Raw genomic sequence first — 18,712 nt, 5'->3', positions numbered from 1 at the left:
CCCTTTTTAGGGGTGTCAGGGGGCCCATAACAGGGTCTGAGAGGCCGTGGGGGGGTCAGAGAGGCCATGGGGGTGTGTCCTCTTTTTTGGGGACGTCAGGGGGCCCATAACAGGGTCTGAGAGGCCGTGGGGGGGTCAGAGAGGCCATGGGGGTGTGTCCCCTTTTTGGAGGTGTCAGGGGGGCCATGGGCAGGTGTCCCCCTTTTTAGAGGGCGTCAGGAAGACCATAGGGGTGTGTCCCCCCTTTTTGGGGTGCTCACCCCCCTCTCTTCTCCCCCCAGCCCCAGACCCCCCACCGGACGACGACGCCTCGGCCGCCCCTTCGTCCCCATCTCCCTTCTCCCCCTCCCAAGAAGACCCCACGTCGTGGGAGGGTCCCGACACCCCCCCGGTGCGCGGTTTGGCCGAGGAATCCATCCCCACCATCCTGCGCGCCTGCGTGAGCATGCTGGGGGTGCCGGTGGACCCCGACACGCTGCACGCCGCCCTGCGGCTGTGCCTGCGGCTGACGCGGCAGCACCAGCACGCGCTGCTGCTGGCCGAGCTGCGCAGCACCCGCACCATCCTGGGGCTCAGCCAGAGCTCGGCCTTCACCGGCTTCCTCCCGCTGCTCACCCTCCTCTTCCGGCACATCATCGAGGAGCCCTGCACCCTGCGGCACACCATGGAGAAGGTGGGGGGACACGCGAGGGGGTCAGAGGGGCTGGGGACACGGGGATCATGGGGTGGAGGGGTTGGGGACAAGGGGATCGTGGGGTGGAGGGGTTGGGGACACGGGGATCATGGAGTTGGTGATGAGGGGATGGAGGAATTGGGGACAAGGGGATCATGGAGCGGAGGGGTTGGGGACATGGGGATCATGGAGCGGAGGGGTTGGGGACACGGGGATCATGGGGTGGAGGGGTTGGGGACACGGGGATCATGGGGTGGAGGGGTTGGGGACACAGGGATCATGGGGTGGAGGGGTTGGGGACACGGGGATCATGGGGTGGAGGGGTTGGGGACAAGGGGATCATGGAGCGGAGGGGTTAGGGACAAGGGGATCGTGGAGCAGAGGGGTTTGGGGACAAGGGGATGGATCATGGAGTTGGGGACAAGGGGATGGAGGAATTGGGGACAAGGGGATCATGGAGCGGAGGGGTTGGGGACAACGAGATCATGGATCAAAGGGTTGGGGACAAGGGGATCATGGGGTAGAGGGGTTGGGGACAACGAGATCATGGATCAAAGGGTTGGGGACAAGGGGATCATGGGGTAGAGGGGTTGGGGACAACGAGATCATGGATCAGAGGGGTTGGGGACACGGGGATCATGGGGTGGAGGGGTTGGGGACAAGGGGATCATGGAGCGGAGGGGTTGGGGACAAGGGGATCATGGAGCGGAGGGGTTGGGGACATGGGGATCATGGGGTGGAGGGGTTGGGGACACGGGGATCATGGGGTGGAGGGGTTGGGGACACGGGGATCATGGGGTGGAGGGGTTGGGGACACGGGGATCATGGGGTGGAGGGGTTGGGGACAAGGGGATCATGGAGCAGAGGGGTTAGGGACAAGGGGATCGTGGAGCGGAGGGGTTTGGGGACAAGGGGATGGATCATGGAGTTGGGGACAAGGGGATGGAGGAATTGGGGACAAGGGGATCATGGAGTGGAGGGGTTGGGGACAAGGAGATCATGGATCAAAGGGTTGGGGACACGGGGATCATGGAGTGGAGGGGTTGGGGACACGGGGATCATGGGGTGGAGGGGTTGGGGACAAGGAGATCATGGAGTAGAGGGATTAGGGACAAGGGGATCGTGGAGCAGAGGGGTTTGGGGACAAGGGGATGGATCATGGAGTTGGGGACAAGGGGATGGAGGAATTGGGGACAAGGGGATCATGGAGTGGAGGGGTTGGGGACAAGGAGATCATGGATCAAAGGGTTGGGGACAAGGGGATCATGGGGTGGAGGGGTTGGGGACAACGAGATCATGGATCAAAGGGTTGGGGACAAGGGGATCATGGAGTTGGTGACAAGGGGATGGAGGAATTGGGGACAAGGGGATCATGGAGCGGAGGGGTTGGGGACAAGGAGATCATGGAGCAGAGGGGTTGGGGACACGGGGATCACGGACTTGAGGGGTTTGGAACAAGGGGATTATGGAGTGGAGAAGTTGGGAACAAGGGGATCATGGAATTGGGGACAAGGGGTTATGGAGTGGAAGGGTTGGGGACAAGGGGATGTTGGGGACAAAGGGGTGGGGGAGTTGAGGGGCTGGGGACAAGGGGATCATGGAGTTGGGGAGCTGAGTGCACTGGGGACAAGAGAATCATGGAATTGAGGGGTTGGGGACAAGGGGATCGGGGAATTGGGCATCTGGGGGACACTGGGGTGGAGGAGATCAGGATTCAGGGGACAAGGGGACACTGGGGACAAAGGGACACTGGGATGGGGACCATCGGGCTCGCAGGTCCGGTGTGGGTCCCCTCACCGTCCCCGTGTCCCCAGGTGGTGCGTTCGGCGGCCACCAGCGGGGCGGGCAGCACCACGTCGGGGGTGGTTTCGGGGAGTCTGGGGTCCCGCGAGATCAACTACATCCTGCGGGTGCTGGGCCCCGCCGCCTGCCGCAGCCCCCAGCTCTTCACCGAGGTGGCCACGGCCTGCGTGCGCATCGCCCTGCCCGCCCCCCGCGGCTCCGGCACCGGTGAGACGGGGGGGACGCGGCGGGGACGCGGATCCGGAGCAGGGTGGCATGGGGGGGTCCCTGCGCCTCCAAAATGAGGCTCCAGGGGGGATTTGGGCTTCAGATTGGGGTCCTTAGAGCCCCAAAATGGGGCTCCAGGGGGGATTTGGGCTTCAAATTGGGGTCCCTGAGAGCCAAACTGGGGTCCCTGTAGTCCCAAAATGGGGTTCAAGGGGGGATTTGGGCTTCAGATTGGGGTCCTTGAGAGCCAGACTAGGGTCCCTATAGCCCCAAAATGGGCTTCAAGGGGCGATTTGGGCTTTAGATTGGGGTCCTTAGAGCCCCAAAATGGGGCTCCAGGGGGGATTTGGGCTTCAAATTGGGGTCCTTAGAGCCCCATAATGGGGTTCTCGGGGGATTTGGGCTTCAAATTGGGGTCCCTGAGAGCCAAACTGGGGTCCCTGTAGCCCCAAAATGGGGTTCAAGGGGGGATTTGGGCTTTAGATTGGGGTCCTTAGAGCCCCAAAATGGGGTTCAAGGGGGGATTTGGGCTTCAGATTGGGGTCCTTAGAGCCCCAAAATGGGCTTCTCAGGGGGATTTGGGCTTCAAATTGGGGTCCCTGAGAGCCAAACTAGGGTCCCTGTAGCCCCAAAATGGGGTTCAAGGGGGAATTTGGGCTTCAAATTGGGGTCCCTGAGAGCCAAACTAGGGTCCTTGTAGCCCCAAAATGGGGTTCAAGGGGGGATTTTGGCTTCAGATTGGGGTCCCTGAGCTCCAAACTGGGGTCCCTATAGCCCCAAAATGGGGTTCAAGGGGGGATTTGGGCTTCAGATTGGGGTCCTTGAGAGCCAGACTAGGGTCCCTGTAGCCCCAAAATGGGGTTCTAGGGGGGATTTGGGCTTCAGATTGGGGTCCCTGAGCTCCAAACTGGGGTCCCTATAGCCACAAAATGGGGTTCTAGGGGGGATTTGGGCTTCAGATTGGGGTCCCTGAGCTCCAAATGGGGATTCTGGGGGGGCTTGTGGCTCCAAACTGGGGTCCCAGCAGTCCCTGTAACTCCAAACTGGGGTCCCAAGGGGGCTTGAGGCTTCAAATTGGGGTCCCAGGGATCCTCCTGACCAAAAAATAGGGGTTTAGAGGTCCCTTTACCCCCCAAATATGCGTCCCAGGGGTCCCTTTAGCCCCAAAATATGGGTCCGTACAGCTCTGGCACCCACAAACCCTTTATGGGGTGACACAGGGGGGTCCCCCACATCCTTGGGGACCCCTGATCCCCCCATTTTTCACCCCCCCACCAGCTTCAAACAAGATATTTTGCCAACCCGTGCATCAGGGCTCCAAAACCACGTTCTTTAGCCCCAAAACGCGTCCCTACACCTCCAGCACCCACAAACTCTTTATAGGGTGACACAGGCCACCCCCCAAAACTTTTGGGGACCTCCTGACCGCCCCTTTTTTCCCGCCCCCCCCAGCGTCGGACGAGGAGTTTGAGAACCTGCGCATCAAGGGCCCCAACGCGGTGCAGCTGGTGAAGACGACGCCGGTGAAGCCGTCGCCGCTGCCCCCCATCCCCGACCCCATCAAGGACGTGATCTACGACATGCTCAACGCTCTGGCCGCCTACCACGCCCCCCCCGATGAGGGTACCCCGCTTGGTTCTTTTGGGGGGGTCCCCCGTGGGAATTAACCCCCCTTTCCCCTGGGGGAGTTTGGGAGCAGTGAGGAAAATCGGGGTGCTCTTGTGTTGGGGGGTGTGAATTGGGGTGCCCCCAGGGAGTGGCATGCACATGGTGGAGGGGGATACTGGGGTGCCCCTCACAAGAGTGGGATGTCCCCCCCGAAAATGGGATGACCCCCTAGAAATGGGATGTCCCCCCCCCAGATGGGATATCCCCCCCACAAATGGGATGTCCCCCCGCACAAGTGGTATGTCCCCAGAATTGGGGTAGACCTGGTGTCCAGAACTGGGGTGTCCCCAGAATTGGGGTAGACCTGGTGTCTAGAACTGGGGTGTCCCCAAATTGGGGTAGACCTGGTGTCTAGAACTGGCATGTCCCCAGAATTGGGGTAGACCTGGTGTCTAGAACTGGGGTGTCCCCAGAATTGGGGTAGACCTGGTGTCTAGAACTGGCATGTCCCCAGAATTGGGTAGACCTGGTGTCTAGAACTGGGGTGTCCCCAGCAGGACACCCCCCCCACACTGTGATAATTTTGTGGTGTCCCCAAGCCCTTTCTTTGCCGGGGGTGTGTCCCCCAATCCTTTCTTTAGAGGCGCCTTCCCTTATTTAGCTGCTTTTCCTCCCCCAAAAGGTGACAAGGGGGACCCCAAAACCACCGCCCCCCCCGAGGTGAGCCAGCTCCTGTCCGACATCGGGGACGACATGTACCAGCAGTACCGCAGCCTCACGCGGCCGCCCCCTGACTTCGACCCCCCCGCCGGCTTCGCCATCAACGTCCGTGGGGGTTTTGGGGTTCGGAGGGGGGAATTGGGGGGTTCAAGGGGGGATTTTTGGGGTGCCGGGGGGGGATTTGAGGGGTTCAAGGGGGGATTTTTGGGCTGCTGGGAGGGATATGGGGTGCTGAGGGGGAAAGGAGGCTTGGGGAAGGGGGGGATTTTTGGGGTGTGTGTGGGGTTTTTGGGGTGCAGGGAGGTTCATGGGGGGTTTTGGGGGGCCCCCCCAGCTCTGATGTCCCCCCCCTGGCCCCACAGACCCAGGTTTTTGGTGCTGACGGAGCCACCGCAGAGACGCCACCCTCGGGGACCCCCCAGGGAGAAGGTAGCGGCGTTTCCCCCCAATGTCCCATTGTTGTCCCCCTCCAATGTCCCCTTTCTGCCTCTGAACCCCCAAACGTCCCCTCGGGGTCCCCTTCCTGTCGCCAGGGCCCTACAACATCCCTTCCCTGTCCCCAAGACCTTCAACGTCCCTTCTGTGTCCCCAAAGCTTTTCACAATCTCCTTTGTGTCCTTTAGCCCCCCACGTCCCCTCCACTCCCCGCAAATATTTTGATGTCCCTGAGCTCCTCAGTGTCCCCAATCCCCTGATGTCCCTTTCAGGTCCCCAAGTCCCTCAGTGTTTCCTAAATGTCCCCTCCACATCCTTGAGCCCCCCGATGTTCCCCTGAACCTCCTAATGTCCCCATCCCCAATGTCCCCACGATGTCCCCTCATGTCCCCACCGTGTCCCCTGCAGGTGGCAGCCCCGGGGAGGGGCGGAAGGAGAAGGACGGGGAGCGTGGGGACGAGCGTCCCCGGGCCAAGGCCACCCGTCCCCTCCTCCCCACCTCCAGTATCCTGCGCTTACTGGCCGAACTGGTGCGCTCCTACGTGGGCATCGCCAGCCTCATCGCCAACTACAGCTACTCCGTGGGACAGTCCGAGCTCATCAAGGAGGTGACAATGACACTGGGGACACTTGGGGACACGTGGGGACATGGGTGGTGCCAAGGGGAGGCCCCCCAGGGACACCGCGGGGGCATTTTTGGGGAGTCGGAGGGGGACAGTTGGGGGGTTGTCACCCCACAGGTTGAGGTGTGGTGTCACCTGGTGTATTGAGGAGGGGACAGGAACACTTGGGGACATTGGTGACACCGAGGGGGAGCCCCCAGGGATGTTGCAAAGGCAGTTTTGAGGGGTTGTGGGGGGACAGTGGGGGTTTGTCACCCTTTGTCACCCCAGGGTCCCTGTTGCCTGGTGTGATGGGGTCACCTGAGAGTCCCTGTTACCCCATGTACTGGTGTCCCCTGTCCCCCCCATGCTGGTGTCCCCCCATACTGGTGTCCCCCCCTATGCTGATGTCTCCTGTCCCCTTCATACTGGTGTCCCCCCATACTGGTGTCCCCCCCTATGCTGATGTCTCCTGTCCCCGCCATACTAGTGTCCCCCCCATACTGGTGTCCCCTCCTATGCTGGTGCCTCCTGTCCCCCCCATACTGGTGTCCCCCCATACTGGTGTCCCTTGTCACCCAACAACCGTGTCCCCATCACCACCTCCCTCCATGTCCCATCACCCCCCATCCCTTTGTCCCCCCGTGTCCCCAACCCCCCACCTCAGGAACAGGACAACTCGGGGCTGTTTTGATGTGTCTGACCCCCTGTTGTCCCCATGTCCCCTCATTGTCCCTTGTCCCCAGGACTGCAGCGTTCTGGCCTTCGTCCTGGACCACCTGCTGCCCCACACGGGGACCAGCGAGGACAAGGACACGCCGGCACTGGCCCGGCTCTTCCTGGCCAGCCTGGCGGCCGCTGGCTCCGGCACCGATGCCCAGGTGGCCTTGGTCAACGAGGTGAAGGCGGCGCTGGGCCGCGCTCTGGCCATGGCCGAGAGCACCGAGAAGCACGCCAGGTAGGGGACACGGGGACGGCCCGGCCACTGGTGGCCTCGGAAAACACTCGGGGGGTTGAGGTGGCCTCCGTGGGGGTGAGACGTTCTTCGTGGGCTTGAGGTGTTCCTCACGGGGTGGAGGTGTTCCTCACGGGGCTGAGACGTCCCTCATGAGGTTGAGATGTTCTCCAAAGGGTTGAGTTGTTCCTCATGAGGTTGAGATGTCCCTTATGGTGTTGAGATGTCCCTCATGGGGTTGAGACGTTCCTCACGGGGTTGAGACGTTCCTCACGAGGTTGAGATGTTCTCCATGGGGTTGAGGTGTCCCTCACGAGGTTGGAATGTTCCTCATGGGGTTGAGATGTTCCTCGGGTGTTTGAGATGTCTCTTATGGTGTTGAGATGTTCCTCATGGGCTTGAGATGTCCCTCACGGGGTTGAGATGTCCCTCACAAGGTTGAGATGTCCCTCACAAGGTTGAGATGTCCCTTATGGAGCTGAGATGTTCCTCATGGGGTTGAGATGTGTCTCACAGGGTTGAGATGTCCCTCATGGGGTTGAGATGTCCCTCACAAGGTTGAGATGTTCTCCATGGGGTTGAGATGTCCCTTATGGAGCTGAGATGTTCCTCATGGGGTTGAGATGTCTCTCACGGGGTTAAGATGTCCCTTGTGCGGTTGAGATATTCTCCATAACGCTGAGACGTCCCTCACGGGGGTGAAATGTTCTTCACGGGGGTGAGATGTTCTCCATGAGGCTGAGATGCCCTCATGAGGTCCAGGTGTCCTCCATGGGTTGTGACACGTCCGTTTGTCCCACCGCCAGGCTCCAGGCCGTCATGTGCATCATCAGCACCATCATGGAGTCCTGCCCGTCCACCTCCAGCTTCTACAGCAGCGCCACCAAACCCCAGCACAACGGCATGAACAACATCATCCGCCTCTTCCTCAAGAAGGGCTTGGTCAACGACCTGGCCAGGGTGCCCCACAGCCTCGACCTCTCCAGGTACCGCCCACCCCGGACGCCTGGGTCCACTCTCTTTGGGGGGGCTTGAGAGGTTGTGGTGTGTCTTGGGGCATCATGGTGGGTCTTGAAGGTCTTGGTGGTTCTTGATGGATCTTGGGGGGGTCATGTTGGGTCTTGAAGGTCTTGGTGGATCTTGGGGGGTTGTGGTGGGTCTTGGAGAGTCTTGAGGGGTTGTGTTGGGTCTTGGGGGTCTTGCAGGTCATGATGGGGTCTTGAGGGGACTTGGGGGATTCTGGTGGGTTTTCAAGGGGTCTTGGAGGGTCTTGAGAGGTTGTGGTGGGTCTTGAAGGGTCTTGGGGAGTTGTGGTGGGGGTCTTGAGGGGTTGTGAGGGGTCTTCAGGGTTTTTGGTGGGTCTTAGGAGGTTGTGGTAGAACTTAATGTGTTGTGGTGGGTCTTGGGGGGTCCTGGTGGGTTCTTGGGGGCTCTTGGTGGGTTTTGGGTGGTCTCGAGGAGTTTTGGTGGGTCTTGGGGCATCTTGGTTGGTCTTGAGGGGTCTTGGGGCAACTTGATGGGTCTTGAAGAGTCTTGGTGGTCTTGAGAGCTTGTGGTGGGTTCTGGGGATCATGGTGGGTTCTGGGGATCATGGTGGGTTCTGAGGATCGCAGTGGGTTCTGGAGATCACGATGGGTTCTGGGGCATCACGGTGGGTTCTGGGGCATCATGGTGGTTTATGGGGATCATGGTGGGTTTTGGGGGGTCACGGTGGGTTCTGGGGATCGTGGTGGGTTTGGGGGGTCATGGTGGGTTTGGGGGATCATGGTGGGTTGGGGGATCATGGTGGGTTTGGGGGGTCATGGTGGGTTCTGAGGGATCATGGTGGGTTCTGGAGATCATGGTGGGTTTGGGGGGTCATGGTGGGTTCTGGAGATCATGGTGGGTTGGGGGGTCATGGTGGGTTCTGGGGGATCATGGTGGGTTCTGGGGGATCATGGTGGGTTTTGGGGATCATGGTGGGTTTTGGGGCATCATGGTGGATTCTGGGGGGATCATGGTGGATTCTGGGGGGATCATGGTGGGTTTTGGGGATCATGGTGGGTTTGGGGGGTCATGGTGGGATCTGGGGGGTCATGGTGGGTTCTGGAGATCATGGTGGGTTGGGGGGTCATGGTGGGTTCTGGGGGATCATGGTGAGTTTTGGGGATCATGGTGGGTTTTGGGGCATCATGGTGGATTCTGGGGGGATCATGGTGGTTTCTGGGGATCATGGTGGGTTCTGGGGGGATCATGGTGGGTTTTGGGGATCATGGTGGGTTCTGGGGATCATGGTGGGTTTTGGGGGGTCATGGTGGGTTCTGGGGATCATGGTGGGTTCTGGGGGTCACGGTGGGTTCTGGGGGGTCATGGTGGGTTCTGGGGATCATGGTGGGTTCTGGGGGTCATGGTGGGTTCTGGGGGGATCATGGTGGGTTCTGGAGATCATGGTGGGTTTTGGGGGGTCATGGTGGGTTCTGGGGGTCACGGTGGGTTTGGGGGGGGTCCATGTCCCCCCCCAACACCCCGTTGCCCCCCCCAACACCCCGTTGTCCCCCCCAGCCCCAACATGGCCAACACGGTGAACGCGGCGCTGAAGCCGCTGGAGACCTTGTCGCGCATCGTCAACCAGCCCAGCGGCCTCTTCGGCTCCAAGGGCTCGTCCAGCAAGAGCAAAACCGAGGGGGCCGGGGGGGCCCGCGGGGGGGGCAGCGCGCCCCCCGATGGAGGTAACGACCCCCCTGAACCCCAAAATCCACCCTGGAGACCCCAACACCTCTGGGTCCCCCCATGTCCCCTTCATTCCCCCTCATTTTCCTTGTGCCCCCCCCACAAATATCTTGTGCCCCCCTCAGAATCTCTTGTACCCCCCAATATGCTTTGTGTTCCCCCCATTTCTTGTGCCCTCCTATTTCCCTCTGTCCCCCCCAATCTTTCTTGTGCCCCCCCATTTCTTGTGCCCCCCCATTTTCCCCATGCTCCCCCCAATTCTTCCTGTCCCCCCACATCTCCTTTGTCGCCCCCTATCCCCATTGTCCCCTCCTCCCACACCTGCCTTGGGGGAGTGGGTGACACCCCATTGACCCCCTCTTGCCCCCCCCAAATAAAAAGGGGACCCCGGGGACCCCGAACCCCCCGAGGAAGACGCGGAAGCGGCGCAGGCGGAAGCGGCCGACGGTGACATGGACGGCGAGGCCGAAGGTGACACCGTGGTGCTGGCGGGACAACCCGAGGGACTCAGCACCCAAGAGATGCAGGTCAGGGGGACCCCCCCCCCGAAAGAACCCCCGAACCCCCAAATTTCCCCCCTCGCCCCCCAAAATAAACCCCCAAACCAGGTGGAAAACGAGCTGGAGGATCTCATCGACGAGCTGCTGGAGAGAGACGGCGCCAGCGGCAACAGCACCATTATCGGTGAGTTTTCCCCCAAATTTGGGGTCCCCCCAGATATTATGGACCACCCTCAATATCGGGGTGACCCCCCGCACCCCTAATTCTATTTCTCCCCCCTTGAAGTGAGTCGTTCGGGCGAGGACGAGTCGCAGGAGGATGTTCTGATGGACGAGGCGCCTTCCAACCTCAGCCAGGCTTCCACCCTCCAGGCCAACCGCGAAGGTGGGGGGGGACCCCGACTTTTGGGGGGATTTGGGGGGATTTTGGGGGCGCTGAGATCCCACGGATTCTTGTGTCGCCCCCTGGAAGACTCGATGAACATCCTGGATCCCGAGGACGAGGAGGAGCACACGCAGGAGGAGGACAGCAGCGGCAGCAACGAGGACGAGGACGACAGCCAGGACGAGGAGGAGGAGGAGGAGGAGGAGGATGAAGACGATCAGGTGGGGACACCCGGACGCCTGGGTCCCTTATCCTGGATGCCTGGGTCCCTTATCCCAGACACCTGGGTCCCCTCCACAGACACTTGGGTGCCCTCCCCGGACGCCTGGCTTCCTTATCCCGGATGCCTGGGTCCCCTCGGATGCCTGGGTCCCCTCCACAGACACTTAGGTCCCCTGTCCCGGATGCCTGGGTCCCCTATCCCGGATGCCTGGGTCCCCTATCCCGGATGCCTGAGTCCCCTATCCCGGATGCCTGGGTCCCTTATCCCGGACGCCTGGGTCCTCTCCCTGGATGCCTGGGTACCCTCCCTGGACACCCAGGTCCCCTCTCTCGGACGCCTGGGTCCCATATCCCGGACGCCTGGGTCCGTTATCTGGACGCCTGGGTCCCCTCCCCAGACACCTGGGTCCCCTCTCCCGGACGCCTGGGTCCCCTCTCTCGGACGCCTGGGTCCCTTATCCCGGACGCCTGGGTCCCCTTCCCAGACACCTGGGTCCGCTCTCCCGGACGCCTGGGTCCCCTCTCTCGGATGCCTGGGTCCCTTATCCCAGACACCTGGGTCCCCTCTCCCGGACGCCTGGGTCCCCTTTACCCGGATGCCTGAGTCCCTTATCCCGGACGCCTGGGTCCTCTCCTGGTTGGGGTGCCCCAGTTTGGGTCAAGTTTCCCCATTTTTGAGTCAAAACCCCCCAATTTTGGCTCCAAACCCCCCATTTTTGTCTCCGACCCCCCCCCCCAGGACGATGAGGAGGGGGAGGAGGGCGAGGAGGAGGAGGATGACGACGAAGGCTCGGAGATGGAGCTGGACGAGGACTATCCCGACATGAACGCCTCCCCCCTCGTGCGCTTCGAGCGCTTCGACCGCGACGACGACCTCATCATCGAGTTCGACAACATGTTCGCCAGCCCCGGTACGCGGGAAATGGGGGAAAAACAGGTGGAAATGGGGAAAACAGGAAATGGGAAACTCGTCAGTGAGTTCCACAATGTGTTCGGCAGCCCCGGTACGCGGGAAATGGGGGAAAATGGGGGAAAAACAGGTGGAAATGGGGAAAACAGGAAATGGGAAACTCGTCAGTGAGTTCCACAATGTGTTCAGCAGCCCCGGTACGCGGGAAATGGGGGAAAATGGGGGAAAAACAGGTGGAAATGGGGAAAACAGGAAATGGGAAACTCGTCAGTGAGTTCCACAATGTGTTCGGCAGCCCCGGTACACGGGAAATGGGGGAAATGGGGGAAAAACAGGTGGAAATGGGGAAAACAGGAAATGGGAAACTCGTCAGTGAGTTCCACAATGTGTTCAGCAGCCCCGGTACGCGGGAAATGGGGGAAAAACAGGCGGAAATGGGGAAAACAGGAAATGGGAAACTCGTCAGTGAGTTCCACAATGTGTTCGGCAGCCCCGGTATGCGGGAAATGGGGGAAAAACAGGCGGAAATGGGGAAAACAGGAAATGGGAAACTCGTCAGTGAGTTCCACAATGTGTTCGGCAGCCCCGGTACGCGGGAAATGGGGGAAAAACAGGCGGAAATGGGGAAAACAGGAAATGGGAAACTCGTCAGTGAGTTCCACAATGTGTTCAGCAGCCCCGGTACACGGGAAATGGGGAAAATGGGGGAAAAACAGGCGGAAATGGGTAAAACAGGAAATGGGAAACTCGTCAGTGAGTTCCACAATGTGTTCAGCAGCCCCGGTATGCGGGAAATGGGGAAAATGGGGGAAAAACAAGCGGAAATGGGGAAAACAGGAAATGGGAAACTCGTCAGTGAGTTCCACAATGTGTTCAGCAGCCCCGGTACGTGGGAAATGGGGGAAAATGGGGGAAAAACAGGTGGAAATGGGGAAAACAGGAAATGGGAAACTCGTCAGTGAGTTCCACAATGTGTTCGGCAGCCCCGGTACGCGGGAAATGGGGGAAATGGGGGAAAAACAGGCGGAAATGGGGAAAACAGGAAATGGGAAACTCGTCAGTGAGTTCCACAATGTGTTCGGCAGCCCCGGTACGCGGGAAATGGGGGAAATGGGGGAAAAACAGGCGGAAATGGGGAAAACAGGAAATGGGAAACTCGTCAGTGAGTTCCACAATGTGTTCGGCAGCCCCGGTATGCGGGAAATGGGGGAAAAACAGGCGGAAATGGGGAAAACAGGAAATGGGAAACTCGTCAGTGAGTTCCACAATGTGTTCAGCAGCCCCGGTACACGGGAAATGGGGAAAATGGGGGAAAAACAGGCGGAAATGGGTAAAACAGGAAATGGGAAACTCGTCAGTGAGTTCCACAATGTGTTCGGCAGCCCCGGTATGCGGGAAATGGGGGAAAAACAGGCGGAAATGGGGAAAACAGGAAATGGGAAACTCGTCAGTGAGTTCCACAATGTGTTCGGCAGCCCCGGTACACGGGAAATGGGGAAAATGGGGGAAAAACAGGCGGAAATGGGTAAAACAGGAAATGGGAAACTCGTCAGTGAGTTCCACAATGTGTTCAGCAGCCCCGGTATGCGGGAAATGGGGAAAATGGGGGAAAAACAAGCGGAAATGGGGAAAACAGGAAATGGGAAACTCGTCAGTGAGTTCCACAATGTGTTCAGCAGCCCCGGTACGTGGGAAATGGGGGAAAATGGGGGAAAAACAGGTGGAAATGGGGAAAACAGGAAATGGGAAACTCGTCAGTGAGTTCCACAATGTGTTCGGCAGCCCCGGTACGTGGGAAATGGGGGAAAAACAGGCGGAAATGGGGAAAACAGGAAATGGGAAACTCGTCAGTGAGTTCCACAATGTGTTCAGCAGCCCCGGTACACGGGAAATGGGGGAAATGGGGGAAAAACAGGCGGAAATGGGGAAAACAGGAAATGGGAAACTCGTCAGTGAGTTCCACAATGTGTTCGGCAGCCCCGGTACGCGGGAAATGGGGGAAAAACAGGCGGAAATGGGGAAAACAGGAAATGGGAAACTCGTCAGTGAGTTCCACAATGTGTTCGGCAGCCCCAGTACACGGGAAATGGGGGAAAATGGGGGAAAACAGGTGGAAATGGGGCTAAAATAGGGGGAAATGGGGCAAAAAAAGGGGGAAATGGGAGAAAAAGGGGGAAGGGGAAAAAGGGGGGAATGGGAAAAAGGGAGGCCGTGGGAATAAAAGGGGGAAATAGCGGAAATGGGCAAAAAAAAGGGGGAAACGGGGATTTAGGGGGGAAAGGGGTGAAGCAAAGTGGGGAAATGGGAATGGGGGGCAAAAAGAAAGGGGGGAAATGGGGATTTGGCGGGAAAGAGGCAGAGAAAAGGGGGGAGATGGGTAAGAAAAGGGGGAGCTAATGTGGGGGGGATAGAGGGATTTGGGGGAGGAGACAAGAAGTGGGGTCTGGGGGGGGTTACATTGCTGTTCCCCCCGCACCCCAGTTCTGAATGTCCGCATCATTTTGGGGGGGTCAGGATGGGGGTTCTTCCCTAAGCACCCCAATTTTCGCTCTCTCCAGAGCTCACGTTTCCTAGTTGGGGGGGGGGGGGAGGAATTAAAAGGGGGGTTCCCCCCTCACCCCAATTCCTCATATCCCCATAACTTTGGGGGGGCTTAAGCAGGGGCTCCCCCCCAGCACCCCAAGTTCTCACCTCACTGGTGTCTATGGGGGGGTCAGGATGGGGGTTCACCCCCCAGCACCCCAATTTTCACTCTTTCCAGAGCTCACGTTCCCTGGGCGGGGGGGGGGGGGGGGGGGGGGGGTTTAAAAGGGGGGTTCCCCCCTCACCCCAATTCCTCATATCCCCATAACTTTGGGGGGAGGTTAAGCAGGGGTTCCCCCCCAGCACCCCAAGTTCTCACCTCACTGGTGTCTATGGGGGGGTCAGGATGGGGGTTCTCCCCCAGCACCCCAATTTTCGCTCTCTCCAGAGCTCACGTTCCTTAGTTGGGGGGGGGAATTAAAAGGGGGGTTCCCCCCTCACCCCAATTCTTCATGTCCTCATAACTTTGGGGGGGGCTTGAGCAGGGGTTCCCCCCCAACACCCCAAGTTCTCACCTCACTGGTGTCTATGGGGGGGTCAGGATGGGGGTTCACCCCCAGCACCCCAATTTTCACTCTTTCCAGAGCTCACGTTCCCTGGGTGGGTGGGGGGGGGGGTTTAAAAGGGGGGTTCCCCCCTCACCCCAATTCCCCATATCCCCATAACTTTGGGGGGGGGGCTTAAGCAGGGGCTCCCCCCCAACACCCAAGTTCTCACCTCACTGGTGTCTATGGGGGGGTCAGGATGGGGGTTCACCCCCCAGCACCCCAATCTTTGCTCTCTCAGAGCTCACGTTTCCTAGTTGGGGGGGGGGAGGGGGGGGGGTTAAAAGGGGGGTTCCCCCCTCACCCCAATTCCTCATGTCCCCATAATTTGGGGGGAGGTTAAGCAGGGGTTCCCCCCAACACCCCAAGTTCTCACCTCACTGGTGTCTATGGGGGGGTCAGGATGGGGGTTCACCCCCCAGCACCCCAATCTTTGCTCTCTCCAGAGCTCACGTTCCCTGGGCGGGGGGGGGGGGGGGGGGTTTAAAAGGGGGGTTCCCCCCTCACCCCAATTCCTCATGTCCTCATAACTTTGGGGGGGCTTAAGCAGGGGCTCCCCCCCAACACCCCAAGTTCTCACCTCACTGGTGTCTATGGGGGGGTCAGGATGGGGGTTCACCCCTCAGCACCCCAATTTTTGCTCTCTCCAGAGCTCACGTTTCCTAGTTGGGGGGGGGAGGGGGGGGGGTTAAAAGGGGGGTTCCCCCCTCACCCCAATTCCTCATATCCCCATAACTTTGGGAGGGGGGCTTAAGCAGGGGCTCCCCCCCAGCACCCCAAGTTCTCACCTCACTGGTGTCTATGGGGGGGTCAGGATGGGGGTTCACCCCCAGCACCCCAATTTTCACTCTTTCCAGAGCTCACGTTCCCTGGGCGGGGGGGGGGGGGGGGGGTGTTTAAAAGGGGGGTTCCCCCCTCACCCCAATTCCTCATGTCCTCATAACTTTGGGGGGGCTTGAGCAGGGGCTCCCCCCCAACACCCCAAGTTCTCACCTCACTGGTGTCTATGGGGGGGTCAGGATGGGGGTTCTCCCCCAGCACCCCAATCTTTGCTCTTTCCAGAGCTCACGTTCCCTGGGTGGGTGGGGGGGGGGGTTTAAAAGGGGGGTTCCCCCCTCACCCCAATTCCTCATGTCCCCATAATTTGGGGGGAGGTTAAGCAGGGGTTCCCCCCCAGCACCCCAAGTTCTCACCTCACTGGTGCGTATGGGGGGGTCAGGATGGGGGTTCTCCCCCAGCACCCCAATCTTCGTTCTCTGCGGGTGCTGCGTTTGGGTTGAAAAGTGGGTTCCCCCCCCGCCACACCCCCATTTTCCCCCCTGACACCCCCATTTTCCCCCCCCAGCCGACATCCCGCCGTCGCCGGGGACCATCCCCGCCAGCCACCCGCTGCTGGTGCGTCACGCCGAGCACGGGGGGGTGACGCTGGGGACAGGAGGCGCCACCCCCCGCCTGGCGCAGGGGCTGGGGGGGCGCAGCCAGCGCACCCTGCGCCAACTCACCGCCAACGCCGGCCACACCATCCACGTGCACTACCCGGGGGCCCGCCAGCCAAACCCCCCCCTCATCCTGCAGAGGTCAGTGATGGGGACACCCCCCTGGGGACCCCCAAACCCCCCCGGGAGCCCCCAGACCCCCCCCAGGGCACCCCAAATGTCCCTGGGACCTCCTGGATCCGCGTCATCCCCATTGGCCCCTCCTTCCTGCTTTGAGACCCCCCCCAGGACACCCCCAAATTCTTCTGGGACCCCAAACTCCCTCTGGGAATCCCCAAACATCCCAGAGGTCCCCCTGGTGTCCCCTTGTCCCCAATGTCCCCATGTTCTTCTTAGTGTCCCTGTGTACCTGGTGTCCCTCCCAATGTCCCCTTGTCCCTGCAGTGTCCCCCTATCTCTGCTGTCCCTCCCAATGACCCCGTGTCTGCCTGTCCCCAATGCCCACGGTGTCCCCATGTCCCCCCAATGTCCCCATGTCCCCCAGGCTGCTGGGCCCCTCGGTGGCCGCCAACATCCTGCAACTGAGCAGCAGCCTCCCCCTGCAGAGCCCCCAGTGTCCCCATGTCCCCCCAATGTCCCCACGTCCCCAGTGTCCCCATGTCCCCCGCAATGTCCCCACGTCCCCAGTGTCACCATGATCCCCCCAGTGTCCCCATGATCCCCGCAGTGTCCCCATGTCCCCGCAGGCTGCTGGGCCCCTCGGCGGCCGCCGACATCCTGCAGCTGAGCAGCAGCCTCCCCCTGCAGAGCCGGGGCCGGGCCCGGCTGCTGGTGGGGAACGAGGACGTTCACATCATCGCCCGCTCGGACGACGAGCTGCTGGACGATTTCTTCCACGAGCAGGGGGGCGCCGGCAGCCAGGCGGGTCCGTGGGGCGGGGCCTCGCGGGGGGAGGGGCTTGGGGGAGGGCGGGGCACGGGAGAAAGTGGGGGGACCCCCCCCTGCAAAGCCATGTGGCTGCAGGGATGGAGAAGATAGACCTGGAGGAAGGGGGTGGAGCCTGGAGGAAGGGGGTGGGGTCTAGAGAAAGGGGGTGGAGCCTGGAGGAAGGGGGTGGGGTCTAGAGAAAGGGGGTGGAGCCTTGGGAAAGGGGTGGGGTCTAGAGGAAGGGGGTGGAGCCTGGAGAAAGGGGTGGGGTCTAGAGGAAGGGGGTGGAGCCTGGAGGAAGGGGGTGGAGCCTGGGAAAGGGGTGGGGTCTAGAGGAAGGGGGTGGAGCCTTGGGAAAGGGGTGGGGTCTAGAGGAAGGGGGTGGAGCCTGGAAAAAGGGTTGGGGTCTGGAGGAAGTGGGAGGGGTGTGTAGAAAGGGGGTGGAGTCCAGAGGAATGGGGAGGAGTCTAGAGAAAGGAGGTGGAGCCTGGAGATAAGGGGAGGAGTCTAGACAAAGGGGGTGGAGCCTGGAGAAAAGGGGAGGAGCCTAGAGTGAGAGGGTGGAGCTGAAGGGGGGGGGGATGAAGCTTGGGGGAGGGAGGAGAGGGCTTGGGATAAAGTGGGGCCCCCCCATGTGGGTGCACAGATGGGGCTGCAGAGAGGGGGTGGGGCTTAGAGAAAGGGGGCGGAGCATGGGAGACAGTGGGGGCTGCCCCAATCCCAAGTGGCTGGAGAGGTGGTAGGCGGGGCCTGGTTGGAGCATGGGTGGCGTTTGGGGTCCAGGGGGTGTGGCCTGACTCGTGGGGCGGGGCTTAAGAGCCTGCTTGCACCCTCGGGGGCGTGGCTTCACCCAAGGGGGCGTGGCCTGGCCAAGGCATCCCCCTGCTCTCCCCCTCCCCTCTCCCGGACGCCTGGGTTCACTGTTTGTCCCCCGCAGGGACCCTCTCGTCCATCCCCACCGCCCTGACGCGCTGGACCGAGGAGTGCAAGGTGCTGGATGCCGAGAGCATGCACGACTGCGTCTCGGGTGGGTGTCCCCAGCGTCCCCAACCTGTCCCCAGCTCCCCCCCACAATGTCCCCAACCCCCCCACACAATGTCCCCAACCCCCCACAATGTCCCCAAACCCCCAATGTCCCCAAACCTCCCGCAAGCCCTCAATGTCCCCAACCTCCCCCAAGCCCTCAATGTCCCCAACCTCCCTCCAATGTCCCCAACTCCCCGCAATGTCCCCAACCTCCCTGCAATGTCCCAAACCCCCAATGTCCCCAACTCCCCCCAGTGTCCCCAACCTTCCTCCAATGTCCCAAACCTCCCCCAGTGTCCCCAAACCCCCCCACAATGTCCCTAGCCACCCCCAGTGTCCCAAACCCCCCACAATGTCCCCAAACTCCACAATGTCCTCAGCCACCCCCAGTGTCCCCAACCCCGCGAATGTCCCCAAACCCCCCGCAATGTCCCCAAAACCCCAAATGTCCACAACTCCCCCAGTA

General features: G+C 60.8%; 1 protein-coding gene across 1 annotated transcript in view; it reads left to right on the top strand.

Moving 5' to 3' along the window:
* Positions 1-18,317, top strand: part of HUWE1 (HECT, UBA and WWE domain containing E3 ubiquitin protein ligase 1) — a gene marked incomplete at both ends in the record, with an annotated part of 41,817 nt that extends 23,500 nt beyond the window's left edge. The window contains 17 exon segments of the mRNA XM_065048352.1: positions 282-673; positions 2,488-2,683; positions 4,136-4,306; positions 4,974-5,134; positions 5,374-5,440; positions 5,855-6,054; positions 6,795-7,006; positions 7,810-7,989; positions 9,545-9,711; positions 10,094-10,239; positions 10,321-10,396; positions 10,499-10,597; positions 10,685-10,818; positions 11,559-11,730; positions 16,203-16,434; positions 17,040-17,218; positions 18,158-18,317. Coding sequence (XP_064904424.1) covers positions 282-673; positions 2,488-2,683; positions 4,136-4,306; positions 4,974-5,134; positions 5,374-5,440; positions 5,855-6,054; positions 6,795-7,006; positions 7,810-7,989; positions 9,545-9,711; positions 10,094-10,239; positions 10,321-10,396; positions 10,499-10,597; positions 10,685-10,818; positions 11,559-11,730; positions 16,203-16,434; positions 17,040-17,218; positions 18,158-18,317 — 2,944 coding nt within the window.
* Positions 18,318-18,712: the final 395 nt, after the last annotated feature.

Source organism: Columba livia, unplaced genomic scaffold (genome assembly GCF_036013475.1).
Source record: "Columba livia isolate bColLiv1 breed racing homer unplaced genomic scaffold, bColLiv1.pat.W.v2 Scaffold_712, whole genome shotgun sequence".
NCBI classification, from domain to species: domain Eukaryota; kingdom Metazoa; phylum Chordata; class Aves; order Columbiformes; family Columbidae; genus Columba; species Columba livia.
The sequence above is the reverse complement of the archived record's forward strand: the minus strand, read 5'-3'. Positions and strand labels throughout refer to the sequence as shown.